Here is a 14,216-nt window from a genome sequence, read left to right as displayed (position 1 = left end):
TTGTTTTTTTTTTTTTTTTTTTGGTGTTGAGTTGTATAAGTTCTTGATATATTTTGGATATTAACCCCTTATCAGATATATCATTTATAAATATCTTCTCCTATTTAGTGAGTTGTTTTTGTTTTGTTGGTTGTTTCCTTTGCTGTGCAGATTTTTATTTTGATATCGTCCCAATAGTTTAGTTTTGCTTTTGTTTTTCTTGCTTTGAGAGAGAGATCTAGAGAAAAAAGTTGTTACAGCTAATGTCAAAGCAGTTACTGTCTATGTTGTCTTCCAGGATCTTTATAGTTTCAGGTCTCACATTAAGGTCTTTAATCCATTTTGACTTTATTTTTGTGTATGGTGTAAAAAAGCGGGCCAATTTCATTCTTTTGCATGTAGCTGTCCAGTTTTCCCAGCACCATTTATTGAAGAGAATGTCTTTTCCCTATTAGTATATATTTTTAAAGTTTAATTTTTTTATTTTGAGAGAGACAGAAAGAGTGTAAGGGAGGGGGAGAGAGAGAGGGAGAGAGAGAGAATTCCAAGCAGACTCTGCACTGTCAGCACAGAGCCTAACACATAGCTTGAACCTATGAAACCGTAAGATCATGACCTGAGCCAAAATCAAGAGTCAGACACTTCTGACTGAGCCACCCAGGTGTCCCACCCATTAGGCTATTCTTACCTCCTTTATCATAGATTAATTGACCAAATAAGTGTGTATTTATTTCTGGGCTCTCTATTCTGCTCCATTGACCTATGTGCCTATTTTTGTGCCAGTACCATACTGTTTTGATAACTGTAGCCTTATAGTATATCTTGAAATCTGCAATTGTGATACCTCCAGGTTTGTTTTTCTTTCTCAAGATTGCTTTGGCTGTTTGGGGTCTTCTGTGGATTCATAAAAATTTTAGTATTATTTGTTCTAGCTCTGTGAAAAATGTTGTTTTCAATTCAATGACAAATTTATAATATGTAAACCCTTTGATCCAGAAGTTACACTTTTAAGTATCCTATAGAAATATACAGCCACAGGAGCACCTGGGTGGAAACTTAAAAACCCATAAATTGAAGAATGGGTAAACCAGTTTTTATATATGCTTACAGGGGAATCCTATGTAGTCATTAAATATATCTATATATCTATATAGATATAGATATAGATATATAGATCAATATCCTTTGTCATGAAAGATATTCACATTTTTTGTTATGTGAACAAGGCAACTTGCTGACTATATAATCTGACCTTATTTTGAAAAAATGTTTGTTTTATGAATCACGTTTTCTAGTTTCTGGATTGACTTTGATATCTTGGGGACTTGCTGTCCCAAGCAAGGCAATGCCCTTCCCAGGGTTAGCTGATTCCCACCTGTGGCAAAGGACTGTGAGCTAGCTTTCATACAGCCCACCCCAAACAGAGTCCACATCCCCCAACCACAGCCTTTAGGAGCTTTTACACTCAGGAACACTATGCCCCTGCCCTCATTACCCAGAGCTACTATCAGACAACTTATAGCAGCTCCTATACCCTAGAGCTGGTGAAATTATTCAAAATAGCCTATCCTAGACCTGTCTAGCCTGCTTACCCTGTGTCAACACACATTCCTTCCCTCAAAACCCACAAAAAGTCTCTTACTCACACACAATTTCTCCATTCTCTCTGCCTGTGACCAATCTTGGTATTCTTTCCTATGGCCCTTTAGGCACCTGCTGTGTCCCCTTCCTCTTGGGAACTGTGGGTAACATACTATCTAATGCAAATTGTCCCCTGATCTGTTAGCCTCACCAGACCTGAATAAAATCTACATTTAAAAATATATATGCATGGGGCACCTGGGCGGCTCAATCAGTTAAGCCGTTGACTCTTGATTTCAACTCAGGTCATGATCTCACATAGTTCATGAGTTTGAGCCCTGCATCGGACTCTGCACTCACAGTGCAGAGCCTGACTGTGGTTCTTTCTCTTCCTCTCTGCCTCTCCCGTGCTTGTGCTCTCTCAAAAACAAATATATGTTAAAAAAATTAAAATTAAAACTACATATGCATTGAGATTGCAATCAAGATGCTGGAGCAACATGGAGATCCCCAGCTTGTCTTGTCCCTAAAACGCAGCTAGATCAGCACCAAACCATTTTGCACACTTCAGAATTGACCTAAGGATTAACACAACAATCTCCATACCTTGAGCCACAGAACTCAGAAGGTACACAGTGCGGAGAGGTGAAGAGGAAGAGTGAAAAGCTGTGGACGGTAGGGAGCTCTTTCTGCAGAGAAAGGACAGAGAAAGGGGGAGACAGCAGTGCATCAAGAGAGTGCAGGAAAAAAGCTCCTCTGAAAGTAGCTGGAGAGAAAGACAGAGTGTAAACACCTGCAGGGGGCTGAACAAGAAATCTGTTCCCCAAAACCACTGAGGGAATAAAGGAGAGGGTTTCAATACCACCAGGATTCTATAAACAGTGGAGCGCAAAGTCTGAAGTCCCAGAGCCTAGTGCCTTGTGGTGCTCTGGTGAGGAAGTAGGGTGCATCCCTGGGAGCAGGCAGCAGAGTCTGATGGGCCCATGTCACACAGAGAGAAGCAGTTCCCCTTCCTGGAGAGGATTGGGTAGAGGCATATGCCCTCCTCACAGGCAAAGGTCCCTCCCAGTGGACCCCAGAGAGCAGCCAATTTGCTGGTATTGGGACAAAGACACCAGAGTGCAGTGAAACCTGGTGCTGACTGTATGTTGTGATTTGCCATCATCTCTGAACCTCTGCTGTTGTGCAAACACACGAATGTTTTCTGGGGCAAGATGGCACCAGGCCATTGCTCAGTGAGATCCTCCCCCAGAGAGCTGGCATGGGTTCAAGCCACATTAGTCTTCGAAGTGTGAGGATTTGAAAAACAATCCCATCTGAGATAAAACTCTGGAAGGAGGTGCTGCCTGAAAGGTGCACAGCTTGGATCCATACAAGGTAGAGAAAGGGAGTGGATTGAGTCCTGAGACAAATGAAGAGTGCTTGACTGCAGATGGGTGAGAGCACGAAATTCCTGTGCCAGAGACTAAGGAGCTGGGTGAAGCCGTTTTCACCTCTCCTGCATGTCCATCCCAGTGAGTTAAGTAGCGCCACCTAGTGGAGAACGGAGCCATTACACCAAGCCCCGCCCAATTGCACATGCCCTCCAAGCACATCCCCTACAAGACCAGCACAAGTCCCTCCACCTGCTTAGTGTACAGTCGGCCTATAGAGTGCTTCATAGTTTCAGTTATGGGGGAAATTGGATATAACTTCATTTGGCTTTCATTGTTTGCTGATTCATTTATCAGGGGGTTTTTTTGCTTCTCTTTTTGTTTGAATTGAAAAATTAAAAATAAAAAATTAATAGTAGAAAAATAAGGCCATATTTGTTCTATCTAAACTAACATTGAAATAATTCTATTGCACTTTCACCATGTAACAGGATGTTAAATGAGATTTTTCCTGTCTCACTTTTAGCTGGGGTCCTTAGCCAACACATACTGACCACTCCTAAGGTCCAAGGTGGTGGTATGGTAAAAATATATATATATTTGATTTTGTCCCAGGTTTCTGACAGAGAGCCTCAAAAACCCTTGAATTTCCGAAGTTTTTGTTTTCCATGCAAGTCCCCTTGGACCATATCAGAGTTTATACTAGCAAATTTACTCATGGAGGCAGGAGAGGGGCCGGGCAGTGCAGCTAGATATTCGGGATGGAAAGGTTGGCTGCTCAAGAAACCAACCCTGTGACTAGAGGACTAGAATTTTCAGTCCCACTCTCCACAACCTCGAGGGAGGGGAAGGGGACTAGAGATTAAGTTCACTGATGTGGCCAATGAACTACTCCAGCATGCCTATGGAAAAAAACAAAAAACAAAACCTTAGATAATAACTCTCAATAGTGAGAGTTACCAGTTAATGAACTGGTTGCCAGTTAATGAATAACAGAGATCTTACCAGTTAATGAACATACTGATATGCTCAGTAAGTGGCATGCCTGGAGGGGACATGGAAGCTATGGGCTCAGGACTGTTCCAGCCTCTGCCACCCTAAGTACCAATCTACTTGACTTTTCATTTGTATCCTGATAAAACTATCATTGTAAGCAAAATACATTAAAATTTAAAATTATACATATATATAAAGAGTTATCTCTGGGGAATGCTACTGGGGAAAACACAATCTATAACTGGGAAGACAGGCACAGGATTACACTATGTACTGTTTGATCAATTTTTATAGTAGGCATATGTTACTTGTATACTTAAAAAATAAAATATTTTAAAAATCAACTCTCTCTACCTCCTATGCAACCACTGTAGGCCAAACCATGTTTTCTAAAAACACTTTTTATTAAAATGTTTTTCAGCATTTTAAAAGATTTTATTGTGGTAAGAACACTTAACATTAGCTCAACCCTCTTAAATGTAAAATACAGTATTAAGTATATTATAATATAGTGTACAGGGATAATGTAGTACATTGGGTCTCTAGAACTTACTCAAATTGCAGAACTTGCAGAACTGCAAGACCCTGGCTTCTTTTAGTCTATTTTTTAAATCTATCTCTCTCTCTATCTATCTATCTATCTATCTATCTATCATCATCTATCATCTTTATTTTTTAAATTTAAATCTAAGTTAGTTAAGTTAATGCTTTCAGGAACAGAATTTAGTGATTGATCACTTACATATAACACCAAATGCTCATCTCAACAAGTGTCGTCCTCAATGCCCGTCACCCATTTAGCCCTTCACCCCATCCAACATCACACCAGCAACCCTGTTTGTTTTCTGTATTTAAATGTCTCTTACGATTTATCTCCCTATCTGTTTTTATATTATTTTTGCCTCCCTTCCCCTATGTTCATCTGTTTTGTTTCTTAAGTTCCATATAGGAGTGAAATCATATAATATTTATCTTTCTCTGAGTGACTTATTTCACTTTGCATAATACTCTTATTCTATCCACGTTGTTGCAAATGGCAAGATTTTGTTCTTTTTGATTGTCGAGTAATATTCTATTGCATGTATATACCACATCTTCTTTATCCATTCATCAGTCGATGGACATTTGGGCTCTTTCCATACCTTGGCTATTGTCAATAGTGCTGCTATAAACATTGAGCTCATGTGCCCCTTTGAATCATTAATTTTGTATCTTTTGGATTAATACGTGGTAGTGCACTTGCTTGGTCATAGGGTAGTTCTATTTTTAATTTTTTGAGGATCCTCCACACTGTTCTCCAGAGTGTCTGTACCAGTTTGCATTCCCACCAGCAGTGCAAAAGTGTTCCTCTTTCTCTGCATCCATGCCAAAATCTGCTGTTATCTGAGTTATTAATATTAGCCATTTTGATAGGTGTGAGGTGGTATCTCACTGTGGTTTTCATTTGTATTTCCCTGATGATGAGTGATGTTGAGCATCTTTTCATGTGTCTGTTAGCCATCTGATGTCTTCTTTGGAGAAGTGTCTATTCATGTCTTTTGCCCATTGCTTCACTGGATTGTTTTGTTTTTGTTTTTGTTTTGGGTGTTAAATTTGCTAAGTTCTTTATAGATTTTGGATATTAACCCTTTATCTGATATGTCATTTGTAAATATCTGCTCCCATTCTGTTGGTTGCCTTTTAGTTTTGTTGACAGTTTCCTTTGCAGTGCAGAAGCTTTTATCTTCATGAGGTCCCAATTGTTCATCTTTGCTTTTGTTTCCCTTGCCTCTGGAGACATGTCAAGTAAGACGTTGTTGTGGCTGAGCTCAAGAGGTTGTTGCCTGTTTTCTCCTCTAGGAGATTGTTAATGCTTTCAAAGAACCAGCTCCTGGTTTCATCGATCTGTTCTACTGGTTTGTTTGTTTTGTTTTGTTTTTTAAAATATCACTGATTTCTGCCCTAATCCTTATTATTTCCCTTCTACTGGTTTGGATCTTTATTTGATGTTATTTTTCCAGCTGTTTTAGGTGTAAGGTTAGGTTGTGTATTTGAGGCCTCTCTTCCTTCTTTAGGAAAGCCTAAATATGCTATATACTTCCCTCTTATGACTGCCTTACTGCATCCCAGAGGTTTTGGGCTGTCATGTTTTCATTTTCATTGCCTTCCATGTACTTTTTAACTTCCTCTTTAATTTCTTGGTTAACTCCAATTATTCTTTATTAGGGTGTTCTTTAATCTCCCAAGTATTCATGGTCTTTCCAAACTTTTTCTTGTGGTTGATTTTGAGTTTCATTGCATTGTGGTCTGAAAATATGCAAGGTATGATGATCTTTTTCTACTTGGTGAGGGCTGATTTGTGATCCAGTATGTGATCTATTCTGGAGAATGTTCCATGTGCACTCATGAAGAATGTGTATTCTGCTGCTATTAGATGAAATGTTCTGAATATATTAAGTCCATTTGGTCCAGTGTGTCATTCAAAGCCATTGTTTCCTTGTTGATTTTGTGCTTAGATATTCTGTCCATTGCTGTAAGCGGGTGTTGAAGTCTCTTACTATTGTGGTATTATTATCAATGAGTTTCCTTTGTGATTAATTGATTTATATATTTGGGCGATTCCACACTGGGGGCACAAATATTTACAATTGTTAGATCTTGGTGGATAGACCTCCTTAAATATGATACAATGCCCTTCTTCATCTTTGGGTACAGTCTTTATTTTAAAATCTAGTTTTAAATAAATAAAAAAATATGGCTACTCCAGCTTTCTTTTGACAATCATTAACATGATCGACGGTTCTCTACTGCCTTACTTTCAACCTGCAAATGTATTTAGGTAACTGGGTCTCTTGTAAGCAGTATATCCATTCTGATACACTATGTCTTTTGATTGGAACATTTAGTCCATTGACATTTAGAGTGAGTATTGAAAGATATGAAATTAGAGCCATTGTGTTGCCTGTAGAGTTGTTCTCTGGTCCTTTCTAGTATTTGGTGCTTTTGGTCTTTTGTTTTATTTCATCTTTTTTCCACTCAAAGAGTCCCCCTTAAAATTTATTGCAGGGCTGGTTTAATAGTCACGAGCTCCTTTAGTTTTTGTTTGTCTGGGAAACAGTTTTAAAATTTTTATTTATTTTTGAGAGACAGAGAGAGACAAAGCATGAATGGGGGAGAAGCAGAAAGAGAGGGAGACACAGAATCTGAAGCAGGCCCCAGGCTCTGAGCTGTCAGTACAGAGCCCAATGCGGGACTTGAACCCACAGACTGTGAGATCATGACTTGAGCCGAAGTCGGACGCCCAACCAACTGAGGTACCCAGGCGTCCTTCTTGGCTTCATATTTTTCTGATTCAGCACATTGAATATATCCTGCCACTCCTTTCTGGCCTGCCAAGTTTCTGTGGATAGGCCTGCTGTGAACCTGATCTATCTTCCCTTATAGGTTACGGATTTTTTTTTCCCTTGCTGCTTTCATAATTCTTTCCTTGTCTGTGTATTTTGTGAATTTGACTATGATATGCCTTGGTGATGGTCAGTTTTTGTGATTCTAATGGGAGTTCTCTGTGCTTCTTGGATTTTGATGTCTGTGTCTTTTCCCAGATTAAGGAAGTTTTCCATTATAATTTGCTCACATAAACCTTCTTCCCCCTTTTCTCTCTCCATATTTTAGATCTTTTGTAAAGTAGCACATGAGTGTCTCAGTCGGTTGAGCATACAACTCTTGGTTTTGGCTCAGGTCATAATCTCATGGTTCCGGAGTTCGAGTCCCGCATCAGACTCTGCGCAGACAGCATGGAGCCTGCTTGGGATTCATTCTCTCTTTCTCCCTCTCTCTCTCTCTCTCTCTCTCTCTCAAAATAAATAAATAAACTTAAGAAAAAAGGGTATCTTTGGGCATCTGAGTGGCTCAGTTGGTTACTGATTTTGGTTCAAGTCATGATCTCCCAGTTCATGAGTTTGAGCCCTGCTTCAGGCTCTGCACTGACAGGGGAGAGCCTGCTTGGGATTCTCTGTCTCCTTCTCTCTGCCCCTCCCCTGCTTATGTTGTCTCCTTCTCTGAAAAATAAATAAACTTAAAAAAAAAATAAGAATATCTTGTAGAGGAGGAAAAAGTTTGTTTTCTACCCTGTTAGGATCCCTAGCTGGGTCTGATAATTAAACTGAGAAAGAGAGATTAACAGGAGATAACCATATACATTTATTCAATATAATTCACATGACGTGGCAGCTTTCGTAAGGAAATGAAGGCCCAAAGAGATGGATCTGTGCATTTCTATGGGAGGTTTGATGAAGAGTAGGCAGACATGGAAGAACATAATTCCTTCAACTTAAAATATCTAATATCCCAACATGCCATATTCTGGGGTAGTTAGTATGTCCTGAAACCTATCAACTCAAATAAGTGGAATATATAATATTTCTCCTTCTGTCACTAGTTGTTTCACTTAGTGTAATGTCCTCAAGGTTGGTCCATACTGTCACATTTGGCAGGATTTCCCTTTTTTTGAAGGCTGAATAATATTCCATTGTATGTACATACCACATTTTTTTATCCATTCATCTGTCCATGAACATTAAGGTTGTTTCCACATCTTGTAATCCATCTCAATTTCTTATCTGTTCTAATAGAATGTCAAGCTAACTGATTTTCACTTTTCCATTATCAGCCCCCATAAATGCACTCTCCATAACTACACAGAATGGACTTAAAAAAAATCACTCATAAGCTCTTTGATTTCTAGATACTCTGGAGAGATAAATATCCTGAAAATACATTCCCACTACAAAACTAAAACTGATAAACAAGCATCTTTCTTAAATACTGAATATGTAGGTGAGCTAGCAAGTAAGGAGGTAAAATCAGGGGAACAAAGGGAGTATCAAGAGAATGGGAAATAACGAGGAAACTTGGGGAGGGGGGCAAAGCAGGCATGTTAGTCATGGTGGCCCTAAGGACAGTTTCTGGTCCCAGGAACTTAGAACCTTGGGTTCTTTGACAATTGCATCAGGAGGTAGAGGATAAAGGGGCACAGACTTGGATACACACAAGGTGCAGTTTGAGTATCAGCCTGCACAGGGGCCAGCCTGTGTAACCACAGGCCTATCTTGATAACAATATAAATTGAGGCTTCAATTTATACTGAGTGTTCTAAGAAACCACACATTGAGAAACGAGGAGACACACATCCTCTGTGGGTGGTGCCCCATCAACCCCAACCTTCAGGATTTCCAGAGGAACACAATCCCAAACTAGAGAACACCACAGAAATTTCCATGAGAGAGTCAATGAAAACAAAGAGCGAAGCTAGGCATCCGAGAACTTGATGATGGAATTGAGAAGCAGAGTATAAAATAAGTAAGGATTAATAAGTTTAAAAAAAAAGACAAGAGCAAAGGACAGATGCTATCCAATAAAGATCCTAGTAGGTTTGAAAAAGTAGCAAACAGCTTATCTAAAATAAACGTATTATCCTTGAGGGGCACCTGGCTGGCTGAGTCAGTAAAGCATGAGACTCTTGATCTCAGGGTTGTGAGTTTGAGCCCCATGTTGGGCCCAGAGATTAGTTAAAAATAAAATCTTGTAAAAATATATTATCCTTGATAATAAAAGCAAGATCCACTAAAGAAAATATTTCTGATTTTACAGAAAAAATAAAGACATTACCTGGCCTATGTTATCACGAGAGAAATCCCCCCCCCCCCCCCCCCCCCCCCCCCCAAATCTCATAGAGCTGAGATAGACGATGGAAGGTAAGATGACACACACTCTTGGGACTTAAGGAGAGAAGATGCGAGACAAGGTAGGAGAGCAACAGAGAGCTGGCAGCTACGCACTTTCCAAAATAGAATAAAAGAGATAAATTTGAAATTTGGAGAGCATAACAAATCCCAAATAGGCTAAATAAAAAGAAATCTACATCTGGACACATTGTAGTGAAACCACATGGCACAAGGAATACAGGTCTTAAAAAGAGCCAGAGATTTAGACCCTAAGTCACTCTCCTGCTGCAAAGTCTTTAATGCCTCCATGCTGCCTGGTTAATGTTAGGGTAGTCCTCAAATTTCCATCGAAAGCTCATAGTCTACAGTTGAGAAAACAAGAAAGAAAGCAACTAATGAGTAGAAATTTGTAGACTCAATCACAACTTATGTCTAGCAAGGGTAAACTACTCCTGATGTTTGATTTTAAAAAGGGCATGGGATGATGGAAATTTAACAATGTTGATGCAACACCGTCCAAGAAGATACATAAATACTGTGTGCTGCTGAGGAGGTGTGCAGCGTGGGGAGGTGGTGGTAACCCCAGCCTGGCCAACACTTCCCTCCAGCCATCCCATTTTCCTTCGCTCCGGCTGGAACACTAAACAAGAGCATCCCATTGATTCGTTGTTCATGGATTTTAACCACTTTTGACCTCATCCTCAGAGAAGTCTCTTTCTTTGTACATAATATGAAAAAACAATCAAATTCTACAACACAGCTGTGCCCTGCTCTGTCCTCACACTTAAATAACATCTCCCAGAGCTGCTTCCTCAGGACATATGTCCAGAAACACACAACTTCAGGGTAAGAATGTAGAGAGAACACAATGTTCAGTATCTTGGAAAACAATTTTATTCTCCTCGCCAACATCTCTTGCAACATTTTATTAAATGAAAAAGTGACAATCAGACATAATTTGGTTTCATATTGCTTTCAAATAGAAGTAAGAAAGTAGCTATTTAGAAAAAGGAGGCCCATCAGTCTGTTTAAAGAAACATTAGACAAATTATGAAAAGTGAGAATCCCACCACATTGGAAATACATGATCAAAGCTAGACTAACAAACATTCAAACAGGCTCTATTCAAACCACAGTTCTCCATTTCTTTTTGAATAACCTTTTTTTCTCTGACTCTTCCAGAAGCACTTCATAATAAACAAAGGTCTTGCCAGCTCATTTCTTCATAAGCTGAAGTATGACAACACTGTCACATGTTGTGCTAAGAAGCGGGAAACAAAGACCAAGGATAGGGCTTGGACTCTGAGACCACTTATCTTTGAGACAAAGCTTAGAGAAGGTCAAGGCAAATGATGAAGGGAAGCTAATCCAAGAGCCTATTACCCACTTTACGAAAACAAGCTCCAGAGGGGACTTCTGGCCCCCACTTCACAAGATTGAAAAGTTTAATGAGGAAGAGACCTGCATTGTTCCTAAAGTAATACAATCCTTTTACTTTGTTTTGTTTTTTAAAGTACAGCTCTTCAAGAATTTCATTTTTAAGAAATCATCTGTAAGGGAAGAAGAATAAATGTACTTAATTCAAACACCGATTTTTAATAGCCCCATGATAAGCAAATGACTATAACAGGCCAGGTTTACAAGCCCCAGACGACCCTTGCATTAGGGAAAACTGCCTAGGTTTGGTTTCAGGGACAACAGAAAGGACTCCTGCTTTCTCCTCACGTCCCTCCTCTCCCCTACGGGCTCACCAATGCCGGAAATAAATTCTGCACGTGTCCTTTGCCTTCATGAACTGTCTTCTCAGGGTGCAAATGTGCTGGGCCTGCCTCACTGTTCCTCTTCCCAGATACTTCCCCCTCTGTGTAACTGAAGGGATAACACTGCCCTGAGAATAGGTTTTAATAAGGGACAAAGGCTACTGGGCAATAGAAGATTAGCTCTCAATCAAACAATTCAAAATAAATACCTCAGAGTGTCATGAATCTGACACAAATGACAATCATTTGCCAAATGTCTGTCAGAAAATGTTCCGTATGTACAAATGTTAAAGATGTCACCATGTTCTGTGAGAAATACTAGCACACACCCACAAATGTCGCCAACAACAAACTAGAAAGTTTCATAGCATGGTGGAATCCACTCTTCTGCTTACTTACGTTTACCCCAGGTTTCTGACCCTCGTCATGTACTTCTCTGGGTTAGCAGCACTCATTACTGTAGTATAAATTGTGTAGCTGAAAACAGTGAGAGGAATTTTTATATACATATCATTCCCTCTAATATTCCAAAGAGGAAAAAAACATACCAAGCCCTTCCCTAATTGTCTCTGTTGTCCTTGGGACCTGGGACAAGAATACAAATAGAGGCCTGTATATGTCAGAATATTAAAAATTTATAATCCAGTGATCACACAATGTCCTTCCTATTTTCACAACACTATGGAAGGCGAAGTTCAAATTTAAAATGTCCAGACTCCCCAGAGCTCCACACTGTGGGAGTGAGGGATGCCAGCCATTGGCCCTCACCCCTTGCTCTGCCCTATCCCACAAGTGGCACGTGTGTGGATACATCAGCCTGGGCATTTAGGTTTCATGCGTGACTCCAGGAAAAAGTCATCCCTTGGCCACCCACCAAGCACAGATGTCCACAGTGGCTGAACCCTGCCATCAGGAGAACACCACCCAGGACACTGGCCCACACAGGCTGAGAATTCCAGGGTACTAGGTACTTGGGCCAGGCTAGCTGGGCAAATGCCCCTGGCCCAGTGGGTTCCTTACATCAAGGAATGGTCAGAGGAAGGCCAGAGTGGGGCCTCTAAAGCTCAGGGATCACGTCTTGCCCAGATCTAAGGATGGAAAGTGCAGTGGCATTTACTCAATATGCTGCACAGCAAGGGACCTGAACAGCACAAGCACACACGCATGCACGCACACACACACTAGGACCCCTTCCCCTGACTCCCTTCATCTACCTCTTGTCCCAGATACCTGCGGAGATGCATGACCCAAGCATTCGGAGCTGGGTTGTTGCAGAACTAGTGGCCGTGGGGCCCACAGACAAATTGTACACCTGGCTGAAGACAGCACTATGAGTGCAGGCAGAGTTTGTGCAAGGGAATTCAGCGGCTTATTTAGTTTGGCCATAAATCTATTCTCCATTGCTGCTTTGTTTGTTTGTTTAGTTATTGTGAGAGAGACAGAGATAGTGTAAGTGGAAGATGAGCAGAGAGGGAGACAGAGAATTCCAAGCAGCCTCCACACTGTCAGCACAGAGTCCAACATGGGGCTCGAACTCATGGAACCATGAGATCATGACATGAGCTAAAACCAAGAGTCAGATGCTAACCAGCTGAGCCACCCAGGCGCCCCTCCTTCGCTACGTTAATATTCTCTCTGCTTATAGCCACTTCAGAGAATGGAGATCTATTCCACATGAGTGTGATTTTGTAGCACAGCCTAAGGTGGCAGCATAGAGCTAACTGCTTCTGTCGGATTTCTTTCTGTAAACCACACAGTGAATAGCCTTCATTGCCAGGAATCATTTTAAGCAAAGGGCCTGAGAGTCAGTGATCTGTGTTAATTCTGGCTCAGTGGTCATTATCCGTTAAATGTAGTTCCCCAGGTTTTCAATTACACAATGGAGAAAAATGTTCCTTGGTTAACTGTTTACAATTTCTAACAGTTCTTTTCAACAAAACATTTCCTAGGCCATTTAAACATACATACCCTTTAACTCAGTAACTCCACTTCTGGGAATTCACCCAGGGAAAAATAATCCAAAAGTTGGGGGGAGAAGGGGATGTACAAATAAGTATATTTCAGAATTATTTTTATTATTCATTTTTGAGAGAGAGAGAGAGAGAGAGACAGCATAAGCAGGAGAGGGTCAGAGAGAGAGGGAGACACAGAATCTGAAAACAGACTCCAGGCTCTGAGCTGTCAGCACAGAGCCCAATGTGGGGCTCAAACCCATGAACTGTGAGATCATGACCTGAGCCGAACTCCGACATTTCATCCCCTATTTCTGAATTTTAATAGAGGAAAAACTAACAACTAGAGAATGCTTAACTCATTCAGTTGGCTATGGGATGGACACCTGTTTAAAATTATAAGGGCTATTCATGGCATGGGCAATGCTTTTTTTTTTTTTTGGTTTCTAGAATTTACTTATAGTCAAAATTTGATGGCATGACCTCCACTGGTGGACTGTTATTGATTCTATATGCCTTTTTTTTAAAGTAGTTTTATTGTCAAATTAGTTTCCATACAACACCCAGTGCTCTTCCCCACAAGTGCCCTCCTCCATCACCACCCCCCCTCCCCCTTCAACCCTCAGTTCCTTTTCAGTATTCAGTACTCTCTCAAGTTTTGCGTCCCTCTCTCTCCCCAACTCTCTTTCCCTCTTCCCCTCCCCCTGGTCCTCCATTAGGTTTCTCCTGTTATCCTATTAGACCTATGAGTGCAAACATATGGTATCTGTCCTTCTCTGCCTGACTTATTTCACTTAGCATGACACCCTCAAGGTCCATCCACTTTCCTACAAATGGCCAGATTTCATTCTTTCTCATTGCCATGTAGTACTC

The 14,216-nt window shown here is 40.6% G+C and overlaps 2 protein-coding genes across 5 annotated transcripts in view; both read right to left on the bottom strand.

Annotated features, from left to right (window-relative positions):
- The window catches only part of NAAA (N-acylethanolamine acid amidase), a 41,135-nt gene that overhangs the window by 7,100 nt on the left and 19,819 nt on the right, over positions 1-14,216 (bottom strand). Inside the window, exons 10-11 of one of the 3 annotated variants that reach the window (XM_029944782.1) lie at positions 11,791-11,868; positions 10,503-11,181 (exon numbers count right to left, since the gene is read on the bottom strand). In XM_029944782.1, the coding sequence (XP_029800642.1) occupies positions 11,793-11,868 (76 nt within the window). In that variant the 3' untranslated portion in view covers positions 10,503-11,181; positions 11,791-11,792. The other 2 variants (XM_029944790.1, XM_029944797.1) reach the window with 2 other exon arrangements.
- The window catches only part of PPEF2 (protein phosphatase with EF-hand domain 2), a 53,386-nt gene that overhangs the window by 36,783 nt on the left and 2,387 nt on the right, over positions 1-14,216 (bottom strand). Inside the window, exon 1 of one of the 2 annotated variants that reach the window (XM_029944759.1) lies at positions 11,791-11,849. The exons of the other annotated variant lie outside the window; for it this stretch is intronic. The gene's annotated coding sequence lies outside the window, so the exon portion shown is untranslated. Of the gene's footprint in view, positions 1-11,790; positions 11,850-14,216 lie in introns of those variants that run through there. 2 annotated transcript variants of the gene reach the window in all.

The sequence above is a fragment of the Suricata suricatta genome, chromosome 1 (genome assembly GCF_006229205.1).
Source record: "Suricata suricatta isolate VVHF042 chromosome 1, meerkat_22Aug2017_6uvM2_HiC, whole genome shotgun sequence".
NCBI lineage: Eukaryota > Metazoa > Chordata > Mammalia > Carnivora > Herpestidae > Suricata > Suricata suricatta.
Note: the sequence above shows the minus strand (reverse complement) of the source record. Positions and strands in the feature narration are given on the sequence as shown.